Here is a 26,757-nt window from a genome sequence, read left to right as displayed (position 1 = left end):
GAATTGAAAAAACAAACAAATGATGGGCTAGAACAACCTAAAAGAAATCGGAAAAAAAAGAAGAAATTAGTTAATTAAGCTTGAGGAAAAGACGAAGAGAATTGGAAGATTTGTTAAGAAACGATGGTAGACATTAAGAAGAGACAAGAAGAAAATGGGCAACAAATGAAAGAAATGGTAGAGAAAGAGAAAACGCTAGAGAAGGAATTGAAAAAACAAACAAATGATGGGCTAGAACAACCTGAAAGAAATCGGAAAAAGAAGAAATTAGTTAATTAAGCTTGAGGAAAAGACGAAGAGAATTGGAAGATTTGTTAAGAAACGATGGTAGACATTAAGAAGAGACAAGAAGAAAATGGGCAACAAATGAAAGAAATGGTAGAGAAAGAGAAAACGCTAGAGAAGGAATTGAATAAACAAACAAATGATGGGCTAGAACAACCTGAAAGAAATCGGAAAAAGAAGAAAAAATTAGTTAATTAAGCTTGAGGAAAAGACGAAGAGAATTGGAAGATTTGTTAAGAAACGATGGTAGACATTAAGAAGAGACAAGATGAAAATGGGCAACAAATGAAAGAACTGGTAGAGAAAAAGAAGATTCTAGAGAAGGAATTGAAAAAAAACAAACAAGTGATGGGCTAGAACAACCTAAAAGAAATCGGAAAAAGAAGAAATTAGTTAATTAAGCTTGAGGAAAAGACGAAGAGAATTGGAAGATTTGTTAAGAAACGATGGTAGACATTAAGAAGAGACAAGAAGAAAATGGGCAACAAATGAAAGAAATGGTAGAGAAAGAGAAAACGCTAGAGAAGGAATTGAAAAAACAAACAAATGATGGGCTAGAACAACTTGAAAGAAATCGGAAAAAAAAGAAATTAATGATTGAAGCTTGTGGAAAAAACAAAGGGAATGGGACGATATGAAAGAAAAACTTAACTAAAGTGCCACCAGAAAAAGAAAATGACTGTATATTGGTTAGAATGATGAGAAAAAAATGAGGGAAGGTAAACATTAAGAAAAGATAAAAAGAATATGGGCAACAAATGAAAGAACTGGTAGAGGAAAAGCAGGCACTAGAAAAGGAATTGAAAAAATAAAAAAAAAAACAAATGACAAGTTAAAACAACTTGAAACTTCCAAAACGGCAATGTGCTTGGATTAGTTAGTGTTAATTAAGAATAATAGATATTTATGTTTCTTACAAAAACTTTATTTATGGTGTTAAACCATGGTTTCAATACTTTTTAATTTAAGATGTGATAAAATCTGGATTGGAGTCACCAGGTGGAGTAGCCTTAGACTGGATACACGATCTGATATTTTGGACGGATTCCGGTACCAGAAGAATCGAAGTAGCTACTCTAGACGGTCAACAAAGATCCATAATAGCAGCCAGCGAAATCGACAAACCCAGAGCTATAGCAGTTCATCCGGGACAAGCTCTCATATTTTGGACTGATTGGGGCCCAAATCCTAAAATAGAACGCGCCGAAATGGACGGTTCAAAAAGATACAGTATCATTACCGAATCTGTATTTTGGCCTAACGGCTTAACCATAGATTATACTTCAAATCAAATTTATTGGGCCGATGCTAAACATAATGTTATAGAAACATCTAATTTTGATGGAAAATATAGGAAAAAGGTTATTAGTAAAGGATTGCCTCATCCTTTCGCGATTACCATTTTCGAAGATGCAATTTTTTGGACCGACTGGCATACCAAGTCCATTTCGACAGCTAATAAAGTGACAGGTAAGTATTTTTTCTATTTATTAAATCAATATGAACATGTATTTTTTTCAACAGGCGCCGGTATGCGTCCCCTGCATTCTCAGCTACATTTTCCAATGGATATCCATAGTTATCATCCGCAACGACAACCGAAATATAAGAACCATTGCGGTAAAAATAACGGTGGTTGTGCCCATATGTGTCTACCAAACAAAAATTCGTATAGTTGTGTTTGTCGGATGGGTCAGAAATTGAAATCCGATAAAAAATCCTGTCAGAAACCTGATAAATTTCTATTATTCGCCAGAAAGAAAGACCTGAGGATCAAGTACATGGATGGAAGTCATCAACATCAATACGAAATGGTAAGTGACTTCATTTTTGGTTCATAATACCTCTAAAGAAATTTTTTCGAAGCAAAATTTGCTCAAGATACTTTGAATACTGAGATTATTTTGATACAAGGTTAACCGAAGCTCATTCTTTACGATGTTAACTTGTAAATAAAGAAGATTTCATGGTAAAATAGAGGGTGTACTTTTATAAAGGACATATGAAGATGAAAGTACATCAACTAATCAAGAAGTTTGATTAGGTCTCAATAAAAATAGGCAGCTATAGAAAAACTAGAGCTAAGAAAAGTACCAAGATTTGGTACCATAACCATGAACATGCGAATTGCAATACCATCAGTTACATAAGAAAGCTTGTAATGAAAAACAAACACCGTGGGAGTGGAATTTGGGGATACTTACACCAAACTACCGAACAAAAAACACGAGAAAGAGAAATCAGAATCGTTCGAAACCACATTAGAGGTTAAACAAAGAAGTATCTTGAGTTCATTATTGTTTGTGGTGGTTATAGATGAAGAAGTTAAAGATACGAAGAAAAAAAGGAAAGAAAACAGTAGTAGAAACATTGAAGAAGGCTACAAAAGACGTGGATAAACAAAGAAGTATCTTGAGGTCATTATTGTTAAAGGTGGTTATAGATGAAGCAGTCAAAGATATGAAGAAAATAAAGCAAAGAAAACAGTAGTAGAAACATTGAAGAAAGCTACAAAAGACGTGGATAAACAAAGATGTATCTTGAGTTCATTATTGTTTGTGGTGGTTATAGATGAAACAGTCAAAGATACGAAGAAAAAAAAGCAAACAAAACAGTAGTAGAAACATTGAAGAAGGCTACAAAAGACGTGGATAAACAAAGAATTAACTTGAGGTCATTATTGTTAAAGGTGGTTATAGATGAAGCAGTCAAAGATATGAAGAAAATAAAGCAAAGAAAACAGTAGTAGAAACATTGAAGAAAGCTACAAAAGACGTGGATAAACAAAGATGTATCTTGAGTTCATTATTGTTTGTGGTGGTTATAGATGAAGCAGTCAAAGATACGAAGAAGAAAAGGAAAGAAAACAGTAGTAGAAACATTGAAGAAAGCTACAAAAGACGTGGATAAACAAAGATGTATCTTGAGTTCATTATTGTTTGTGGTGGTTATAGATGAAGCAGTCAAAGATGCAAAGAATAAAAGGAAAGAAAACAATAGTAGAAACATTGAAGAAAGCTACAAAAGACGTGGATAAACAAAGATGTATCTTGAGTTCATTATTGTTTGTGGTGGTTATAGATGAAGCAGTCAAAGATGCAAAGAATAAAAGGAAAGAAAACAGTAGTAGAAACATTGAAGAAAGCTACAAAAGACGTGGATAAACAAAGATGTATCTTGAGTTCATTATTGTTTGTGGTGGTTATAGATGAAACAGTCAAAGATACGAAGAAAAAAAAGCAAAGAAAACAGTAGTAGAAACATTGAAGAAGGCTACAAAAGACGTGGATAAACAAAGAAGTAACTTGAGGTCATTATTGTTAAAGGTGGTTATAGATGAAGCAGTCAAAGATATGAAGAAAATAAAGCAAAGAAAACAGTAGTAGAAACATTGAAGAAAGCTACAAAAGACGTGGATAAACAAAGATGTATCTTGAGTTCATTATTGTTTGTGGTGGTTATAGATGAAGCAGTCAAAGATGCAAAGAATAAAAGGAAAGAAAACAGTAGTAGAAACATTGAAGAAAGCTACAAAAGACGGTACAAGATATAAGGGTTCATTAAAAACCGTGTATTGTACTTGAAAAGTTTTTTTCTTCTATTTCTTACCATGGTATGGTATCTAAAAAGATGGTTATTTTTTTTTCTATTCAATAAATATCATTTCTTGGTCTCTGCAGATTTGATTGATCCTTCCAAAGTTGAGTTCACAGAAAATATATTCACTTGGGGCTGATCTTTACAAAGATATATCAATCAAATCCAAATAGTATCAACTCCAAGGGTGTTTTTGTATCTTGGGGAGCTCTAGGTATCAGTATAACTGATTTGTAGGCAATAAAATCATGGGTAAAATGCAACCAAGTACCATTTGTTGATACATTTTGTTTTTAGCGTTTTCCACGTGATGCTAATCGTTTCAAAGGAATTTCTTCGTGAAGTTTTTTTATAGCAAATGTCCCAGAATCGTTATTATCTATTTCCTACCATGTTATGGTATCTAAAAAGATGGTTAATTTTGTTTATATTCAATAAATATCATTTCTTGGTCTCTGCAGATTTGATTGATCTGTCAGAAATTGAGTTCACAGGAAATGTAATTACTTGGAGCAGTTTTTTACTAGAGGAGATCGAGTTAACTCCAAGGGGGTTTTTCTATCTTGGGGGGATCCAGTTACCATTTGTTGATACTATAAGTAGTAAATGTAACTAATCAAAGCAGATCTTTACCAAATGATCCCCAAAAAAATTATTCAATTACCAGTTTACAATGATACTAACTGTAAGTAACCTAGTATAAGGTTAATTTGATTGTAGCTGTGGGATTCCTTCAATTAAACACCTTCTGTTGAACAATTTCTACTTCTAACTTGTGGCAATCCCTTAGAAATTTCGTAGTTGTGTGTAAGGTAGATCAATTTTTGATACAATCGAGTTTATTTCCAGGTTATACCGGTAGATGGTATTAAATCAGCAGTAGCTATTGCATGGGATTCGAAAAACGATTTTATTTATTGGACGGATGTGGAAAGAAATTCTATAAACAGGGCGTTTTGGAATGGAACGTTCCAAGAAATTTTGATACATCAAAATATAAGTAAGTGATAACTTTAGATAGATATCATTATTAATTCTTTTATAATCGTTTCAGTTTCTCCCGCTGGTATTTCTTTCGATTGGGCAACGGATAAAATATACTGGACAGATGCCGGTACAGATAGAATCGAAGTAGCTAATTCCAATGGTACTTTGAGATCCTTACTCATATGGGAAGATTTAGATAAACCTAGAGATATTGTAGTTGATCCTCAAGGTATTTACGAAATATATATATATATATATATATATATATATAATCGAAAAAAAAATTAATTCGAGTATTTTAGGTGGTTATATGTTTTGGTCGGAATGGGGAGAACGTCCCAAAATCGAGAGAGCTAATATGGACGGTACCAATAGACTGATAATAGCTAGTAATAATCTAACATGGCCTAATGGTTTAGCAGTCGATCATCTAACCAGTAAAATTTATTGGACTGACGGTGGTACAAGGAGCATCGAATATTCTAATCTGGATGGTAGCGAACGAAAAATCCTTCTAGGTAAGTAGTTCTTCGATTTCTCGAAGCAAAAATCTCTAAATAGAAGGTTTCTGTTACTGAACACACTGTTTATACTTAACACTACACTAAAACTCACAAAAGTCTTGGTGTAGTGTAAACAGGATGTGCAGTATTCCTATTGAACACACTGTTTACACTTAACACTACACTAAAACTCACAAAAGTGTGTAAACAGGATGTGCAGTATTCCTATTGAACACACTTCTTACACTTAACACTACACTACTGGGTGTTTGATTTATAATGAGAAAATTATCGGTATAATGTCAAGTTTCTATGGAACCAATGTTTTAATTAACCTTGTACATTTGAATTACTAATTCTTTGTAATTACAACGTTTTAAATCACCCTATTCATTTGAACTACCAATTCTTACCAATAACTTTAATGTTTTAAATGACGTTGTACATTTGAACTACTAATTCTATCTAATAACGTTAATGCTAATAAACTCGGCTGTATTTCGTAAAACACTCTGTATAGGGTAGCAAAATTTCATAATTAGATGACCCAAATGATTGATTTTTTCGAAATACTTGTTTATATAGAGGGTGTTTGATTTATAATGAGAAAATTATCCGTATAATGTCAAGTTTCTAAGGAACGATTGTTTTAATTCACTTTGAACATTTGAACTACTAATTCTTTGTAATTACGTTTTAAATCACCCTATTCATTTGAACTACCAATTCTTACCAATAACTTTAATGTTTTAAATGACGTTGTACAATTGAACTACTAATTCTATCTAATAACGTTAATGCTAATAAACTCGGCTGTATTTCGTAAAACATTCTGTATAAGGTAGCAAAATTTCATAATTAAATGACCCAAGTAATTGATTTTTTCGAAATACTTGTTTATATACTGGGTGTTTGATTTATAATGAGAAAATTATCGGTATAATGTCAAGTTTCTATGGAACAAATGTTTTAATTCACCATGTACATTTGAACTACCAATTCTTACCAATAACTTTAATGTTTTAAATGACGTTGTACATTTGAACTAATTCTATCTAATAACGTTAATGCTAATAAACTCGGCTGTATTTCGTAAAACACTCTGTATAAGGTAGCAAAATTTCATAATTAGATGACCCAAATGATTGATTTTTTCGAAATACTTGTTTATATAGAGGGTGTTTGATTTATAATGAGAAAATTATCCGTATAATGTCAAGTTTCTAAGGAACGATTGTTTTAATTCACTTTGAACATTTGAACTACTAATTCTTTGTTATTACAACGTTTTAAATCACCCTATTCATTTGAACTACCAATTCTTACCAATAACTTTAATGTTTTAAATGACATTGTACAATTGAACTACTAATTCTATCTAATAACGTTAATGCTAATAAACTCGGCTGTATTTCGTAAAACACTCTGTATAGGGTAGCAAAATTTCATAATTAGATGACCCAAATGATTGATTTTTTCGAAATACTTGTTTATATAGAGGGTGTTTGATTTATAATGAGAAAATTATCCGTATAATGTCAAGTTTCTAAGGAACGATTGTTTTAATTCACTTTGAACTACTAATTCTTTGTAATTACGTTTTAAATCACCCTATTCATTTGAACTACCAATTCTTACCAATAACTTTAATGTTTTAAATGACGTTGTACAATTGAACTAACTACTAATTCTATCTAATAACGTTAATGCTAATAAACTCGGCTGTATTTCGTAAAACACTCTGTATAGGGTAGCAAAATTTCATAATTAGATGACCCAAATGATTGATTTTTTCGAAATACTTGTTTATATAGAGGGTGTTTGATTTATAATGAGAAAATTATCCGTATAATGTCAAGTTTCTAAGGAACGATTGTTTTAATTCACTTTGAACATTTGAACTACTAATTCTTTGTAATTACGTTTTAAATCACCCTATTCATTTGAACTACCAATTCTTACCAATAACTTTAATGTTTTAAATGACGTTGTACAATTGAACTACTAATTCTATCTAATAACGTTAATGCTAATAAACTCGGCTGTATTTCGTAAAACACTCTGTATAGGGTAGCAAAATTTCATAATTAGATGACCCAAATGATTGATTTTTTCGAAATACTTGTTTATATAGAGGGTGTTTGATTTATAATGAGAAAATTATCCGTATAATGTCAAGTTTCTAAGGAACGATTGTTTTAATTCACTTTGAACTACTAATTCTTTGTAATTACGTTTTAAATCACCCTATTCATTTGAACTACCAATTCTTACCAATAACTTTAATGTTTTAAATGACGTTGTACAATTGAACTAACTACTAATTCTATCTAATAACGTTAATGCTAATAAACTCGGCTGTATTTCGTAAAACACTCTGTATAGGGTAGCAAAATTTCATAATTAGATGACCCAAATGATTGATTTTTTCGAAATACTTGTTTATATAGAGGGTGTTTGATTTATAATGAGAAAATTATCCGTATAATGTCAAGTTTCTAAGGAACGATTGTTTTAATTCACTTTGAACATTTGAACTACTAATTCTTTGTAATTACGTTTTAAATCACCCTATTCATTTGAACTACCAATTCTTACCAATAACTTTAATGTTTTAAATGACGTTGTACAATTGAACTACTAATTCTATCTAATAACGTTAATGCTAATAAACTCGGCTGTATTTCGTAAAACACTCTGTATAGGGTAGCAAAATTTCATAATTAGATGACCCAAATGATTGATTTTTTCGAAATACTTGTTTATATAGAGGGTGTTTGATTTATAATGAGAAAATTATCCGTATAATGTCAAGTTTCTAAGGAACGATTGTTTTAATTCACTTTGAACATTTGAACTACTAATTCTTTGTAATTACGTTTTAAATCACCCTATTCATTTGAACTACCAATTCTTACCAATAACTTTAATGTTTTAAATGACGTTGTACAATTGAACTAACTACTAATTCTATCTAATAACGTTAATGCTAATAAACTCGGCTGTATTTCGTAAAACACTCTGTATAGGGTAGCAAAATTTCATAATTAGATGACCCAAATGATTGATTTTTTCGAAATACTTGTTTATATAGAGGGTGTTTGATTTATAATGAGAAAATTATCCGTATAATGTCAAGTTTCTAAGGAACGATTGTTTTAATTCACTTTGAACATTTGAACTACTAATTCTTTGTAATTACGTTTTAAATCACCCTATTCATTTGAACTACCAATTCTTACCAATAACTTTAATGTTTTAAATGACGTTGTACAATTGAACTACTAATTCTATCTAATAACGTTAATGCTAATAAACTCGGCTGTATTTCGTAAAACACTCTGTATAGGGTAGCAAAATTTCATAATTAGATGACCCAAATGATTGATTTTTTCGAAATACTTGTTTATATAGAGGGTGTTTGATTTATAATGAGAAAATTATCCGTATAATGTCAAGTTTCTAAGGAACGATTGTTTTAATTCACTTTGAACTACTAATTCTTTGTAATTACGTTTTAAATCACCCTATTCATTTGAACTACCAATTCTTACCAATAACTTTAATGTTTTAAATGACGTTGTACAATTGAACTAACTACTAATTCTATCTAATAACGTTAATGCTAATAAACTCGGCTGTATTTCGTAAAACACTCTGTATAGGGTAGCAAAATTTCATAATTAGATGACCCAAATGATTGATTTTTTCGAAATACTTGTTTATATAGAGGGTGTTTGATTTATAATGAGAAAATTATCCGTATAATGTCAAGTTTCTAAGGAACGATTGTTTTAATTCACTTTGAACATTTGAACTACTAATTCTTTGTAATTACGTTTTAAATCACCCTATTCATTTGAACTACCAATTCTTACCAATAACTTTAATGTTTTAAATGACGTTGTACAATTGAACTACTAATTCTATCTAATAACGTTAATGCTAATAAACTCGGCTGTATTTCGTAAAACACTCTGTATAGGGTAGCAAAATTTCATAATTAGATGACCCAAATGATTGATTTTTTCGAAATACTTGTTTATATAGAGGGTGTTTGATTTATAATGAGAAAATTATCCGTATAATGTCAAGTTTCTAAGGAACGATTGTTTTAATTCACTTTGAACATTTGAACTACTAATTCTTTGTAATTACGTTTTAAATCACCCTATTCATTTGAACTACCAATTCTTACCAATAACTTTAATGTTTTAAATGACGTTGTACAATTGAACTACTAATTCTATCTAATAACGTTAATGCTAATAAACTCGGCTGTATTTCGTAAAACACTCTGTATAGGGTAGCAAAATTTCATAATTAGATGACCCAAATGATTGATTTTTTCGAAATACTTGTTTATATAGAGGGTGTTTGATTTATAATGAGAAAATTATCCGTATAATGTCAAGTTTCTAAGGAACGATTGTTTTAATTCACTTTGAACATTTGAACTACTAATTCTTTGTAATTACGTTTTAAATCACCCTATTCATTTGAACTACCAATTCTTACCAATAACTTTAATGTTTTAAATGACGTTGTACAATTGAACTACTAATTCTATCTAATAACGTTAATGCTAATAAACTCGGCTGTATTTCGTAAAACACTCTGTATAGGGTAGCAAAATTTCATAATTAGATGACCCAAATGATTGATTTTTTCGAAATACTTGTTTATATAGAGGGTGTTTGATTTATAATGAGAAAATTATCCGTATAATGTCAAGTTTCTAAGGAACGATTGTTTTAATTCACTTTGAACTACTAATTCTTTGTAATTACGTTTTAAATCACCCTATTCATTTGAACTACCAATTCTTACCAATAACTTTAATGTTTTAAATGACGTTGTACAATTGAACTACTAATTCTATCTAATAACGTTAATGCTAATAAACTCGGCTGTATTTCGTAAAACACTCTGTTTAGGGTAGCAAAATTTCATAATTAGATGACCCAAATGATTGATTTTTTCGAAATACTTGTTTATATAGAGGGTGTTTGATTTATAATGAGAAAATTATCCGTATAATGTCAAGTTTCTAAGGAACGATTGTTTTAATTCACTTTGAACATTTGAACTACTAATTCTTTGTAATTACGTTTTAAATCACTCTATTCATTTGAACTACCAATTCTTACCAATAACTTTAATGTTTTAAATGACGTTGTACAATTGAACTACTAATTCTATCTAATAACGTTAATGCTAATAAACTCGGCTGTATTTCGTAAAACATTTTGTATAAGGTAGCAAAATTTCATAATTAAATGACCCAAGTAATTGATTTTTTCGAAATACTTGTTTATATACTGGGTGTTTGATTTATAATGAGAAAATTATCGGTATAATGTCAAGTTTCTATGGAACAAATGTTTTAATTCACCATGTACATTTGAACTACCAATTATTTGTAATTACAACGTTTTAAATCACCCTATTAACTCTACGATAATTTGACTTTTCTTTTTTTTTTATCAGACGGAAACAATGTACCCCATCCCTTCGGTCTCGACGTTTACGGTGACCACATCTATTGGACAGATTGGGAAACACAAAATATTGAAAGAGCGAATAAATTCACCGGTAAAAATCGTACGGTTTTATCCAACAGCATGAACGATTTAATGGACGTTCGTGTGTTCCATAGAAATAGAAAAAATTTGAAAACTTCTTGCGGTGTTAATAACGGTGGTTGTTCCCACCTCTGCTTCCTAAGACCCAAAGGACATTCTTGTGGATGTCCTATAGGGATAAAATTAGGGGTGAGTGAATGTATATTCCTTAAGAGCTGTAGGTTAGGTTAGATTAGGTTAGGTTAGGTTAGATTAGGTTAGGTTAGGTTAGAATAGATTAGGTTAGGTTAGATTAGGTTAGATTAGGTTAGGAGCTAGATAATAAAGTAAAAACTAGACAATTAGAACTATTTTGAGGGTCTAGGAGAATTTGATGATAATTTCAGGGTGACGGTTTAACATGTGAAAAAGGTCCAGTCAATTATCTAATTTTCGCCCACCGAATGGACATCCGACAGATATCTCTTGATGTACCTTACATGGCAGACGTGGTATTACCTTTTCCGAGACTCAAATTAGTTACATCAGTTGACGTGGATAGAAAAACCGGTGACATCTACTGGACCGATACAGCTGAGGATGTTATTCGAAAAGCTACACCTGACGGAAAAAATATAGATGTTATCATAATGCACGAAATGGAATCACCTGATGGTATAGCAGTAGACTCGGCTGGTAGAAAGGTTCGTGGCATTCCAATTAAAATTTAATAACCATTTATATCTTAATTTATTAAAAAAAAAAATTGTCACTACTAACTCAAATAGCCCAATATTTTGGTTAAATCATAATATTGGAAGAATTATCAACTTTATTTGTTATGTGAATGAATTTTTTGCAGATATATTGGACGGATGGCGAAAGAAACAGCATAGAAGTGGCGGAACTAGACGGAAAGCACAGGAAAGTTTTATTTCATAGAAATTTGGTTAATCCCAGAGCGATTACTCTACATTATCATCACGGGCTTATGTTTTGGTCCGATTGGGGGGAAAAAGGTAAAATAGAAGTTGCATACATGGACGGTACTCAACGGTAAGTACTTTTGAACTACAAATACTATTCTAATAACTGTTATGCTAATAAAATTGGCCATATCTTGTAAAACACTCGGTATAAGTTGGCAAAATTGCATAAATATTAAGAATAATTTGTTTAAAATAGTTTATTATATACTAGGTGTTTGATTTATTATGAGAACGAATGTTTTAAATCATCTTGTACGTTTGAACTACCAATTCTTTCCAATAACTTCAATGTTTTAAATGACGTTATATATTTGAACTACTAATTATTTCTAATAACGTTAATGCTAATGAAATCGGTTATATCTTGTGAAACACTGTGTATAAGGTTGTGAAATTTTATAATTAGATGACCCAAAAGTTGTTTATATACTGGGTGTTTGATTTATAATGATAAAATTATCGGTATAATGTCAAGTTTCTATGGAACGAATGTTTTAATTCACCTTGTATATTTGAACTACTGATTCTTTGTAATAACAACGTTTTAAAGCACCCTATTCATTTGAACTACTAATTCCTTTCAATAAATTTAATGTTTCAAATGACGTTGTACATTTGAACTACTAACTGTTTCTAATAACGTTTATGCTAATGAAATCGGTTATATCTAGTGAAACACTGTATATAAGGTTGTGAAATTTTATAATTAGATGACCCAAAAGTTGTTTATATACTGGGTGTTTGATTTATAATGATAAAATTATCGGTATAATGTCAAGTTTCTATGGAACGAATGTTTTAATTCACCTTGTATATTTGAACTACTGATTCTTTGTAATAACAACGTTTTAAAGCACCCTATTCATTTGAACTACTAATTCCTTTCAATAAATTTAATGTTTCAAATGACGTTGTACATTTGAACTACTAACTGTTTCTAATAACGTTTATGCTAATGAAATCGGTTATATCTAGTGAAACACTGTATATAAGGTTGTGAAATTTTATAATTAGATGACCCAAAAGTTGTTTATATACTGGGTGTTTGATTTATAATGATAAAATTATCGGTATAATGTCAAGTTTCTATGGAACGAATGTTTTAATTCACCTTGTATATTTGAACTACTGATTCTTTGTAATAACAACGTTTTAAAGCACCCTATTCATTTGAACTACTAATTCCTTTCAATAAATTTAATGTTTCAAATGACGTTGTACATTTGAACTACTAACTGTTTCTAATAACGTTTATGCTAATGAAATCGGTTATATCTAGTGAAACACTGTGTATAAGGTTGTGAAATTTTATAATTAGATGACCCAAAAGAGTGATTTTTTCGAAATACTTGCTTATATACTGAGTGTTTGATTTATAATGATGTTGTACATTTGAACTACTAATTATTTCTAATAACCTTTATGTTAATAAACTCGGCTGTATTTCGTAAAACACTCTGTATAAGGTAGCAAAATTTCATAATTAGATGACCCAAAAGACTAGAGGCTCATTATCTTTCTAAAATTTCAACCCAACCCAAGTCCCCAACCTATTTTGTTTTTTTTTTGAAGTTATAACTTGAAATTTTCATGATTCTAGGAAAGTTCTGATATCTGATGATCTCAATTGGCCTAATGGATTGGCAATAGATCGTCCAGATAGTCGTCTTTATTGGAACGATGGAAAATTGAACACCATAGAATCCAGTAACCTAAGCGGAAAAGATAGAAAAAAAATTTTAACTGCGGTAATTTTGTTTTCCACTGTATAATAGTGTTTTTAACCACAATCACTTTATTAAGAAAGATTCGCCAAGGATCTGTGAAGAAAGAGCCTAATTCTTCTCTAAAGATCTAAAAATTGTATGCAAAATTATCTACTGGCCAAGTTTGCAGCCAGTCAACTGCTTACAAGACCCTCACTTCCCTCAAGCTCTAGAGAAAGTACACAGACAGTACTAAAACCTTCATAAGAGAGAAAACCCAAGAACTTGTCAGTTGAAATACTCCAGTCTTGTTTATAGGTCAGCAATCCTCAAAGAGGTCCCTAGAGCTGAGAGCAGTGCAATAAAAGGAGAAATTATGTTGATTCTCATCTGCAACTGTCAAAGTCTTGTTACTACATGGAAGAGAACCTTAGAATTTGACCTAGAGTTCTTTATTTAAGGTCAGCGACCCTCAAAGAGGTCCCTAGAGTTGAGAGCAGTGCAATAAAAGGAGAAACGATGATGATTATCCTCTGCAACTGTCAAGGTCTTGTTACTACATGAAAGAGAACCTTAGAATTTGACCTATAGGCCTTGTTTCAAGGTCAGCGACACTCGAAGAGGTCCCTATAGCTGATGGCAATAATGACAAGTGGAATGCAAAGCACAAATAATGTTATCGAGCAAGATTCCTGGTTCTGAGAAATGAAGGAAGAAACGATGATGATTATCATCTGAAACTGTCAAGGTCTTGTTACTACATGGAAGAGAACCTTAGAATTTGACGTAGAGATCATGTTTTAAGGTCAGCGACGCTAAATGAAGTCCCTAGAGTTGGTGGCAAGAGTGACAAGGAGAATGCAAAGCACAGAAAATGTTATCGATTCAGATTCCTGGTTCTGTCAAATAAAAAAAGAAACTATGATACATATTCTCTGAAGTTGTCCAAATTTTGTGAAAACATGGAAGAAAACCTTAGAATTTGAGATAGAGGTCTTATTTTAAGGTCAGCAACGACTAGAAAGCCTTCAAGTTCTAGAGTTAGGGCGATCAAAAAGATTTCCAAGCGATTAGGACCAAAAAGGACCTCCTCCGTTAAATGAAAGCATCGCCACGAGTCATTTTTGTTGTCAAATGACAGTGATTGTGGATAAAATTTTATTTCGATAGATTTTATTCGCTTTTAAATTTGTTATTTCTTAGGTTCCTCATCCTTATGGTCTCGTCGTCGTCGGTAATCACATATATTGGACGGATTGGCAAACGAGATCTTTACATCGAGCCGATAAAAACACCGGCAAAGACAAGACTATTATCAGAGATAAATTGGAGGGTTTAATGGACGTCAGGTCGGTTCAAAGCGACAATACCGCCGAAAACGCTTGCGGTAACAAGAATGGCGGTTGCTCTCATTTATGTTTGAGAAATCCCGTTTCATTTACATGCGCATGTCCGACCGGTTTGAGTAAAACGAAAACTGATGATAAACAGTGCGAACCGATACCAGAAACTTTTCTACTCATCGCGACGAGGTATGATATTTTTTTAGGTTAACTTTTTTTGAGGTTAAAACTTTTTTTGAGGTTAACTTGACTTTATTTATCGTTATTTTCTTATTATTTGTTCTAGATACGCATTAAGTCAAGTCAGTTTGGATACGAACGACGCTTGGGACGTAACTTTACCGGTAGATGAAATAGAAAACGCGATAGACGTCGATTTCCATTGGGAGAAAAAGTTATATTTTTACACGGATATAGAAAAAAACGTTATAGCTAGCGTATCGATGTATAATTTATCGGACATAAAAATATTAGTCAGCAAAAATTTGTCGTCCCCTGACGGATTGGCGGTAGATTGGATAGCCAACAACATATATTGGACAAATACCGGCAATAAAATTATAGAAGTCGCCAGATTAGACGGGAACCATAGAAAAACTGTGATAAAAGATTATTTGCACGATCCCAGATCGATAGTGGTGTATCCTAAAAAGGGATTTATATTTTGGACCGATTGGGGTATACCGAAAATTGAAAGGGCCCATTTGGATGGTTCCAATAGGAAAAATTTGGTTCATTCGCAGTTGAATTTTCCCATCGGTCTCGTCATCGATTACGTTAAGAAGAGACTTTATTGGATCGATGCGAAACTAAACGAGGAAAAAATCGAAACGACCGATTTACATGGAAATAACAGAGTTATGATTAGCGTTCAATCGACGCATCCTTTTTCGTTAACGCAAGTGAGTGTTTATCGATTTTTCAGTACAGGAAAATAAATATTTTTGACAGGTTTTTCCGCCCTACATACCGAATCACATCTATCAATAAGTACTCGATAAATTTTTTCGCCAAATTTCATTTATTCATCCTCAGATAGTGTTACAAGAATTTTCCAATTTTTCTACGCCTTCGTTTTGAACGATTTTGCTTTGGTCTTGACATATACTTTTATTTCTTTCCTTTTCATGTTTAAAAACAACCAGTAGTAGCAGGGCAGTTAGATCTGGTGAATAAGTTGACCATAGGAGCTATTTGATTTCAACTTTTCTATGCATTCCTTTTGAAACATTTTTCTTCTGATGGCCTTAGAAGCAATTTGAAATTCTATTAATCGAATTCTACCATAAATTTGTTCTTGTTCTAATGAGGTTTTCAACCAAATTCAATTTATTCATCATAATAGTTTCCTCGGAAAGTGGTACACGGATTTTTCAACTTTTCTATGCTTTCCTTCTGAACAATTTTTCTTCTGATAGCCTTAGAAGCAGCTTGAAATTCAATTAATCGAATTATACCATAAATTTGGTCTTGTTCTAATAAGGTCTTCAACCAAATTCAATTTATTCATCATAGTAGTTTCCTCGGAAAGTGGTACAAGGGTTTTTCAACTTTTCAATGCTTTCCTTCTGAACGATTTTTCTTCTGATGGCCTTAGAAGCAGCTTGAAGTTCAATTAATCGAATTCTAACATAAATTTGGTCTTGTTCTAATAAGGTTTCCAACCAAACTCAATTCATTCATCATAGTAGTTTCCTCGAAAAGTGGTACAAGGGTTTTTCAACTTTTCTATGCTTTCCTTCTGAACGATTTTCCTTTTGGTGGTCGTAGAAGCAGCATGAAGTTCAATTAATCGAATTATAACATGAATTTGGTCTTGTTCTAATGAGGTTTTCAACCAAATTCAATTTATTCATCATAATAGTTTCCTCGGAAAGTGGTACAAGGGTTTTTCAACTTTTCTATGCTTTCCTTCTGAACGATTTTTCTTCTGATGGCCTTAGAAGAAGCTTGAAGTTCAATTAATCGAATTCTACCATAACTTTGGTCTTGTTCTAATAAGGTTTTCAACCAAACTCAATTCATTCATCATAATGGTTTCCTCGGAAAGTGGTACAAGGGTTTTTCAACTTTTCTATGCTTTCCTTCTGAACGATTTTTCTTCTGATGGCCTTAGAAGAAGCTTGAAGTTCAATTAATCGACTTATACTATAAATTTGGTCTTGTTCTAATAAGGTTTCCAACCAAACTCAATTTATTCATCATAATAGTTTCCTCGAAAAGTGGTACAAGGGTTTTTCAACTTTTCTATGCTTTCCTTCTGAACGATTTTCCTTTTGGTGGTCGTAGAAGCAGCATGAAGTTCAATTAATCGAATTCTAACATAAATTTGGTCTTGTTCTAATGAGGTTTTCAACCAAATTCAATTTATTCATCATAGTAGTTTCCTCGGAAAGTGGTACAAGGGTTTTTCAACTTTTCAATGCTTTCCTTCTGAACGATTTTTCTTCTGATGGCCTTAGAAGCAGCTTGAAGTTCAATTAATCGAATTCTAACATAAATTTGGTCTTGTTCTAATGAGGTTTTCAACCAAATTCAATTTATTCATCATAGTAGTTTCCTCGAAAAGTGGTACAAGGGTTTTTCAACTTTTCTATGCTTTCCTTCTGAACGATTTTCCTTTTGGTGGTCGTAGAAGCAGCATAAAGTTCAATTAATCGAATTATAACATGAATTTGGTCTTGTTCTAATGAGGTTTTCAACCAAATTCAATTTATTCATCATAATAGTTTCCTCGGAAAGTGGTACAAGGGTTTTTCAACTTTTCTATGCTTTCCTTCTGAACGATTTTTCTTCTGATGGCCTTAGAAGAAGCTTGAAGTTCAATTAATCGAATTCTACCATAACTTTGGTCTTGTTCTAATAAGGTTTTCAACCAAACTCAATTCATTCATCATAATGGTTTCCTCGGAAAGTGGTACAAGGGTTTTTCAACTTTTCTATGCTTTCCTTCTGAACGATTTTTCTTCTGATGGCCTTAGAAGAAGCTTGAAGTTCAATTAATCGACTTATACTATAAATTTGGTCTTGTTCTAATAAGGTTTCCAACCAAACTCAATTTATTCATCATAATAGTTTCCTCGAAAAGTGGTACAAGGGTTTTTCAACTTTTCTATGCTTTCCTTCTGAACGATTTTCCTTTTGGTGGTCGTAGAAGCAGCATGAAGTTCAATTAATCGAATTCTAACATAAATTTGGTCTTGTTCTAATGAGGTTTTCAACCAAATTCAATTTATTCATCATAGTAGTTTCCTCGGAAAGTGGTACAAGGGTTTTTCAACTTTTCAATGCTTTCCTTCTGAACGATTTTTCTTCTGATGGCCTTAGAAGCAGCTTGAAGTTCAATTAATCGAATTCTAACATAAATTTGGTCTTGTTCTAATGAGGTTTTCAACCAAATTCAATTTATTCATCATAGTAGTTTCCTCGAAAAGTGGTACAAGGGTTTTTCAACTTTTCTATGCTTTCCTTCTGAACGATTTTCCTTTTGGTGGTCGTAGAAGCAGCATGAAGTTCAATTAATCGAATTATAACATGAATTTGGTCTTGTTCTAATGAGGTTTTCAACCAAATTCAATTTATTCATCATAATAGTTTCCTCGGAAAGTGGTACAAGGGTTTTTCAACTTTTCTATGCTTTCCTTCTGAACGATTTTTCTTCTGATGGCCTTAGAAGAAGCTTGAAGTTCAATTAATCGAATTCTACCATAACTTTGGTCTTGTTCTAATAAGGTTTTCAACCAAACTCAATTCATTCATCATAATGGTTTCCTCGGAAAGTGGTACAAGGGTTTTTCAACTTTTCTATGCTTTCCTTCTGAACGATTTTTCTTCTGATGGCCTTAGAAGAAGCTTGAAGTTCAATTAATCGACTTATACTATAAATTTGGTCTTGTTCTAATAAGGTTTCCAACCAAACTCAATTTATTCATCATAATAGTTTCCTCGAAAAGTGGTACAAGGGTTTTTCAACTTTTCTATGCTTTCCTTCTGAACGATTTTCCTTTTGGTGGTCGTAGAAGCAGCATGAAGTTCAATTAATCGAATTATAACATGAATTTGGTCTTGTTCTAATGAGGTTTTCAACCAAATTCAATTTATTCATCATAATAGTTTCCTCGGAAAGTGGTACAAGGGTTTTTCAACTTTTCTATGCTTTCCTTCTGAACGATTTTTCTTCTGATGGCCTTAGAAGAAGCTTGAAGTTCAATTAATCGAATTCTACCATAACTTTGGTCTTGTTCTAATAAGGTTTTCAACCAAACTCAATTCATTCATCATAATGGTTTCCTCGGAAAGTGGTACAAGGGTTTTTCAACTTTTCTATGGTTTCCTTCTGAACGATTTTTCTTCTGATGGCCTTAGAAGAAGCTTGAAGTTCAATTAATCGAATTCTACCATAACTTTGGTCTTGTTCTAATAAGGTTTTCAACCAAACTCAATTCATTCATCATAATGGTTTCCTCGGAAAGTGGTACAAGGGTTTTTCAACTTTTCTATGGTTTCCTTCTGAACGATTTTTCTTCTGATGGCCTTAGAAGCAGCTTGAAGTTCAATTAATCGAATTCTAACATAAATTTGGTCTTGTTCTAATGAGGTTTTCAACCAAACTCAATTTATTCATCATAATAGTTTCCTCGAAAAGTGGTACAAGGGTTTTTCAACTTTTCTATGCTTTCCTTCTGAACGATTTTCCTTTTGGTGGTCGTAGAAGCAGCATGAAGTTCAATTAATCGAATTATAACATGAATTTGGTCTTGTTCTAATGAGGTTTTCAACCAAATTCAATTTATTCATCATAATAGTTTCCTCGGAAAGTGGTACAAGGGTTTTTCAACTTTTCTATGCTTTCCTTCTGAACGATTTTTCTTCTGATGGCCTTAGAAGAAGCTTGAAGTTCAATTAATCGAATTCTACCATAACTTTGGTCTTGTTCTAATAAGGTTTTCAACCAAACTCAATTCATTCATCATAATGGTTTCCTCGGAAAGTGGTACAAGGGTTTTTCAACTTTTCTATGGTTTCCTTCTGAACGATTTTTCTTCTGATGGCCTTAGAAGAAGCTTGAAGTTCAATTAATCGACTTCTACTATAAATTTGGTCTTGTTCTAATAAGGTTTTCAACCAAACTCAATTCATTCATCATAATGGTTTCCTCGGAAAGTGGTACAAGGGTTTTTCAACTTTTCTATGCTTTCCTTCTGAACGATTTTTCTTCTGATGGCCTTAGAAGAAGCTTGAAGTTCAATTAATCGACTTCTACTATAAATTTGGTCTTGTTCTAATAAGGTTTCCAACCAAACTCAATTTATTCATCATTATTATTTCCTCGAAAAGTGGTACAAGGGTTTTTCAACTTTTCTATGCTTTCCTTCTGAACGATTTTCCTTTTGGTGGTCGTAGAAGCAGCATGAAGTTCAATTAATCGAATTATAACATGAATTTGGTCTTGTTCTAATGAGGTTTTCAACCAAATTCAATTTATTCATCATAATAGTTTCCTCGGAAAATGGTACAAGGGTTTTTTAACTTTTCTATGCTTTCCTTCTGAACTATTTTTCTTCTGATGGCCTTAGAAGAAGCTTGAAGTTCAATTAATCGACTTCTATTATAAATTTGGTCTTGTTCTAATAAGGTTTTCAACCAAACTCAATTCATTCATCATAATGGTTTCCTCGGAAAGTGGTACAAGGGTTTTTCAACTTTTCTATGCTTTCCTTCTGAACGATTTTTCTTCTGATGGCCTTAGAAGAAGCTTGAAGTTCAATTAATCGACTTCTACTATAAATTTGGTCTTGTTCTAATAAGGTTTTCAACCAAACTCAATTCATTCATCATAATGGTTTCCTCGGAAAGTGGTACAAGGGTTTTTCAACTTTTCTATGGTTTCCTTCTGAACGATTTTTCTTCTGATGGCCTTAGAAGAAGCTTGAAGTTCAATTAATCGAATTCTACTATAAATTTGGTCTTGTTCTAATAAGGTTTTCAACCAAACTCAATTCATTCATCATAATGGTTTCCTCGGAAAGTGGTACAAGGGTTTTTCAACTTTTCTATGGTTTCCTTCTGAACGATTTTTCTTCTGATGGCCTTAGAAGAAGCTTGAAGTTCAATTAATCGAATTTTACCATAAATTTTGTCTTGTTCTAATAAGGTTTCCAACCAAACTCAATTCATTCATCATAATAGTTTCCTCGGAAATTGGTACAAGGGTTTTTCAATTTTTCTATGCTTTCCTTCTGAACTATTTTTCTTCTGATGGCCTTAGAAGAAGCTTGAAGTTCAATTAATCGAATTCTACTATAAATTTGGTCTTGTTCTAATAAGGTTTCCAACCAAACTCAATTCATTCATCATAATAGTTTCCTCGGAAATTGGTACAACGGTTTTTCAACTTTTCTATTTTCATAGTGACAAATATCTATTTCCATTAGCATCAAGCAACACAAATGAAGAATTTAACATTCTAATCGATGACTGAAAAGATAATTGAGACATATAACCGATTATATATATCTACTGACAGTCCCATCAGTAATCGTGTTTATGTTTGCCATTAGAGCATAGAGATATTACAGATAGAGTAGGCATGCTATAGGCGCCCATACAAGTGGGAGCGTCTGGCCGATAGAAAGAGAGAGAGAGAATAATTTATGTATTGCTGTCTCTGTCTAATGGCGCATGCGCGTTGATGCATGCCTACTTTATGGTAATATCTCTATGCATTAGAGGCGCTTGTGCTGGATGAAATACCCAAAATGTCAAATGTCATTTTTTGTATGCTTTCTCTCTCTATGTCACTTTTCCCTTGGTAGAATTCTTCTGGAAACTGATATTTATATTTAGGACATAATTTAAACCACTTTCAGTAAGGTACTCAACCTATATTGATCTTTTTGTCACATTTTACTTAGAAACTACACTTTTTAGCCTTCAAGTTGATTTACATCTAATTTTTTTAGCACGAAGAGTATATTTACTGGACAGATTGGTTACAGAAAACCGTAAAACGTGCCGAAAAAACCACCGGTAAAGATACGGTTATAATTAGACCTCAATTGGATGCGGCTATGGGTATAACTATGGTAACTGGTAAACGACAACAAGGTTGGAATCCTTGTGCCGTCGATAACGGAGGATGTACGCACCTATGCCTTTTTAGACTTAAGAATTATACTTGTGGTTGCCCAGATAAATTCGATCCTACTTGCAAAACAGGTAAGTTAATTTAGCCTAGATACAAATGGGTATCAACGGAAAACAATGAGGTTATGTTGATGTTTCGTGTCTTGTAAATATTTTGTTTATTAATAAACGCTCCAGGGGACCCAATAATAACCGGAATAGCATTTCAGTGGGTGCAGAATTTGTAGTATGCATTTTTTCTGTGATTTTAACTGAAAGATTTTATTTTTTCGCGTTTTTTGAAGATATTTGGTACTAAAACAATAAAAAAAGTGTGTTTATCAAGTTAAACTTCGTTTATAATTGTTTCACTCTGTTTATTGAAATAATTTTGTATGAATATTGATGTTTCTTTCAGTATCGAACTACGTAGTCCCCCTAAAATGCCCTCCCGGTAGTTCGAAATGTGATATAGAAGAAGAACGAATAGACTACGACGAAGAATTGTTTCCTAACCTCGATTCGAAATTCGAAGACGACGTCGACGATTCGTACAGATCATTAGGACATTCGAATTTGTTCTACATAATGACACTAGTACCCATGATATTTATAATACTAGTATGTGTTGCTTTAGTTGCGTTTTTATTGATAAGAAGGGGGAAAAGTAAATATGTTTACGGTACGAGTAGAAGTTTTTCGAATCCAAATTATTATTCACCGAATAATGATTCAGCATCAGCACCGAATAATGGGAAGTTTATTTGGAAAAGATTGAAGTACGACAAGACACAGGTGAGTTTTTTACCATTTCTTTTAACTCAATAACAAAAAAAATGATAATTAGCAAACTACATGAATGAATAAGTCCAGGATCTGGACTATAAATTGATTAATTACTGCACTCACAAATTAAAAAGGTCTACGGCTACAGAGGATAATAGCTGGTGGAAGTCATCCAAAGCAAACAAAATCTCAAACATCAGCTGGCAACGTTACGGCATCCAAATTGATGTACCACCCAGTATATTCTCCTGATCCGACTCCCAGTGATTGTTGTATCATTGTACAGCTCGAACAAATGTTCCAATGAAAGAGATTCGGAATTTGACGAAGAAGTTGTTGTAGAGGTTGAACTCTAGTTTGAAATGGAGGAGACGTGGTGCTGAATAAATAGAAAATTAGTTTTTACAGGATTCATCTGACAAACAGAACTTCTCGAATGGAAATTACTAAAAATCAATTTTATCAAGACGAAGTACTGAAAAAATCGTGCTGAGATTAAACGAATTGATGGACCGAGCAGTATATTTGTCACATACAGTCCCCAAAGATTACTGGCTCTTTATAGACCCCAAATGAGTGCTCCAGATAAAGAGATTTGACACCCGACGATGAAGAAGTTGTTGTAGAGATTGAATTCTATTTTGAAATGGAGAAGACGTGGTGCTGAATAAATAGAAAATTAGTTTTTACAGGATTCATCTGACAAACAGAACTTCTCGAATGGAAATTACTAAAAATCAATTTTATCAAGACGAAGTACTGAAAAAATCGTGCTGAGATTAAACGAATTGATGGACCGAGCAGTATATTTGTCACATACAGTCCCCAAAGATTACTGGCTCTTTATAGACCCCAAATGAGTGCTCCAGATAAAGAGATTTGACACCCGACGATGAAGAAGTTGTTGTAGAGATTGAATTCTATTTTGAAATGGAGAAGACGTGGTGCTGAATAAATAGAAAATTAGTTTTTACAGGATTTATCTGACAAACAGAACTTCTCGAATGGAAATTACTAAAAATCAATTTTATCAAGACGAAGTACTGAAAAAATCGTGCTTAGATTAAACGAATTGATGGACCGAGCAGTATATTTGTCACATGCAGTCCCCAAAGATTACTGGCTCTTTATAGACCCCAAATGAGTGCTCCAGATAAAGAGATTTGACACTCGACGATGAAGAAGTTGTTGTAGAGGTTGAATTCTATTTTGAAATGGAGAAGACGTGGTGCTGAATAAATAGGAAATTAGTTTTTACAGGATTCATCTGACAAACAGAACTTCTCGAATGGAAATTACTAAAAATCAATTTTATCAAGACGAAGTACTGAAAAAATCGTGCTGAGATTAAACGAATTGATGGACCGAGCAGTATATTTGTCACATACAGTCCCCAAAGATTACTGGCTCTTTATAGACCCCAAATGAGTGCTCCAGATAAAGAGATTTGACACCCGACGATGAAGAAGTTGTTGTAGAGATTGAATTCTATTTTGAAATGGAGAAGACGTGGTGCTGAATAAATAGAAAATTAGTTTTTACAGGATTTATCTGACAAACAGAACTTCTCGAATGGAAATTACTAAAAATCAATTTTATCAAGACGAAGTACTGAAAAAATCGTGCTTAGATTAAACGAATTGATGGACCGAGCAGTATATTTGTCACATGCAGTCCCCAAAGATTACTGGCTCTTTATAGACCCCAAATGAGTGCTCCAGATAAAGAGATTTGACACTCGACGATGAAGAAGTTGTTGTAGAGGTTGAATTCTATTTTGAAATGGAGAAGACGTGGTGCTGAATAAATAGGAAATTAGTTTTTACAGGATTCATCTGACAAACAGAACTTCTCGAATGGAAATTACTAAAAATCAATTTTATCAAGACGAAGTACTGAAAAAATCGTGCTGAGATTAAACGAATTGATGGACCGAGCAGTATATTTGTCACATACAGTCCCCAAAGATTACTGGCTCTTTATAGACCCCAAATGAGTGCTCCAGATAAAGAGATTTGACACTCGACGATGAAGAAGTTGTTGTAGAGGTTGAATTCTATTTTGAAATGGAGGAGACGTGGTGCTGAATAAATAGAAAATTAGTTTTTACAGGATTCATCTGACAAACAGAACTTCTCGAATGGAAATTACTAAAAATCAATTTTATCAAGACGAAGTACTGAAAAAATCGTGCTTAGATTAAACAAATTGATGGTCCAAGCAGTATATTTGTCACATACAGTACCCAAAGATTACTGGCTCTTTATAGACCCCAAATGAGTGCTCCAGATAAAGAGATTTGACACTCGACGATGAAGAAGTTGTTGTAGAGGTTGAATTCTATTTAAAAACAAAGACTTGGATTAAATTTTTTCCCTAAAAGGTGACTATATTGATAAAAAAAAGTGTTTTTGACAAGATACTTTTGGGATTTACTTGTTGCAAACTTTAGATCGAATAGAATATTATGGAAAAACAATGATTGATACACCTGGTTGATGGTAAAAGTGAACATCCCTTATTGATTGGTACTACAGCTCTTCTTGACAATTCCTCTCTATTGTTTGTAAGTGTTTACTAACTCTAACTAACTAAGTCCATTTGAAAAGGCGTCTGCGTCTTTATGTATATTTTGGCATTTATGATTCTCTTAGACATCCGCTTTCTTTGAATGTGGCCAAATCATTCCAATCTCTGGGCTTTATTGAATCGGACACAGTTTTCTTTACCAAGGATTTAATCGATTCCTGGTCTTTTTGTGTGTCAACACCTAAAATTAACCGCCTTACGATTGCCCTTGTTAGAGTCCCGACTTTATAACTTTGTTCTTCTGGTTAATAATATGTTTTTCAGTTATTTCACGTTCGAAAATTAAACTAAATTACCACTTTATATTCTTTCTTGTATGGCAGTGTTTGGTTTGGCTTGGTTGTTTATATTTTCCTCGAGAAGTCACCTAAAGCGACCAATATTTCAAACACCAGCTGGACACCAGACATCCGAGTTTATTGTTCTCTAACAGTCGATTGGTGTTTGCATATCTTTGCAACAATCGATTGTCAAATTGGTTTTGACAGTCGAATGTTCATGCAATATCATATGACAACACGTTCTGAATACGTTCACTATTAAAATGACAATGACAGATTTGACATATTTGCATCAGTGTTGCCATATCTCGAAACTTGAGTAGCGAACTCAGTAAAAAATATATTTCAAAAAAACATGAAAACATAGTTCAAGAAGACAAGCATTGGAAAACTTATAGAATATCGAAGAAATTGGCAATAAAAGTTTCCAAACTCAAACTGGAGCTAGTTAGATACCATGACAAAGTATAATTAGATGTTCCTGAAAAATAAGAAGACAAGATTTTTATAATTGATGAACAAACCATACAGAAATTGAGACTCAAAATTATGAAGATGTAAACATGTTAAAAAATAAAATGAAGAATGTATGGAAAACTTGATTAAGGAGGAACAACAAAATAAGTATTTCAAGGTCGAATAAACACTGAATATATGTCATATGACAACACGTTCTGAGTACGTTCACTATTAAAATGACAATGACAGATTTGACATATTTGCATCAGTGTTGCCATATCTCGAAACTTGAGCTGCGACCCCAGTAAAATTCAACAGACAACAGAAATTGGCAATAAAAGTTTCCAAACTCAAACTGGAACTGTTAAAAAATGTATGGAAAACTTGATTGAGGAGGAACAATAAAATAAGAATTTCAAGGTCGAACAAACACTGAATGTGTGGGAAATTAAAGTCTCCAAATGCATAACGGAAGCTAGTTAGAGGCTTTGACGAAGTTTATGCGGTTATTATTGAAACATATGAAGACATAGACGATTTTAT

At 32.6% G+C, this 26,757-nt stretch overlaps 1 protein-coding gene across 2 annotated transcripts in view; it reads left to right on the top strand.

The window, feature by feature from the left end:
• LOC130449645 (low-density lipoprotein receptor-related protein 4) overlaps positions 1-26,757 on the top strand; it is a 61,515-nt gene that overhangs the window by 23,538 nt on the left and 11,220 nt on the right. The window contains exons 13-25 of one of the 2 annotated variants that reach the window (XM_056787592.1): positions 1,255-1,755; positions 1,810-2,099; positions 4,732-4,882; positions 4,937-5,098; positions 5,172-5,387; positions 10,863-11,146; positions 11,344-11,640; positions 11,799-11,992; positions 13,526-13,673; positions 14,835-15,163; positions 15,261-15,876; positions 21,937-22,192; positions 22,518-22,894. In XM_056787592.1, the coding sequence (XP_056643570.1) occupies positions 1,255-1,755; positions 1,810-2,099; positions 4,732-4,882; positions 4,937-5,098; positions 5,172-5,387; positions 10,863-11,146; positions 11,344-11,640; positions 11,799-11,992; positions 13,526-13,673; positions 14,835-15,163; positions 15,261-15,876; positions 21,937-22,192; positions 22,518-22,894 (3,821 nt within the window). Of the gene's footprint in view, positions 1-1,254; positions 1,756-1,809; positions 2,100-4,731; positions 4,883-4,936; positions 5,099-5,171; positions 5,388-10,862; positions 11,147-11,343; positions 11,641-11,798; positions 11,993-13,525; positions 13,674-14,834; positions 15,164-15,260; positions 15,877-21,936; positions 22,193-22,517; positions 23,134-26,757 lie in introns of those variants that run through there. The other variant, XM_056787593.1, reaches the window with a different exon arrangement.

The sequence above is a fragment of the Diorhabda sublineata genome, chromosome 10, assembly GCF_026230105.1.
Source record: "Diorhabda sublineata isolate icDioSubl1.1 chromosome 10, icDioSubl1.1, whole genome shotgun sequence".
Classification (NCBI taxonomy): domain Eukaryota; kingdom Metazoa; phylum Arthropoda; class Insecta; order Coleoptera; family Chrysomelidae; genus Diorhabda; species Diorhabda sublineata.
This window is presented reverse-complemented; position numbering and strand designations above follow the sequence as displayed.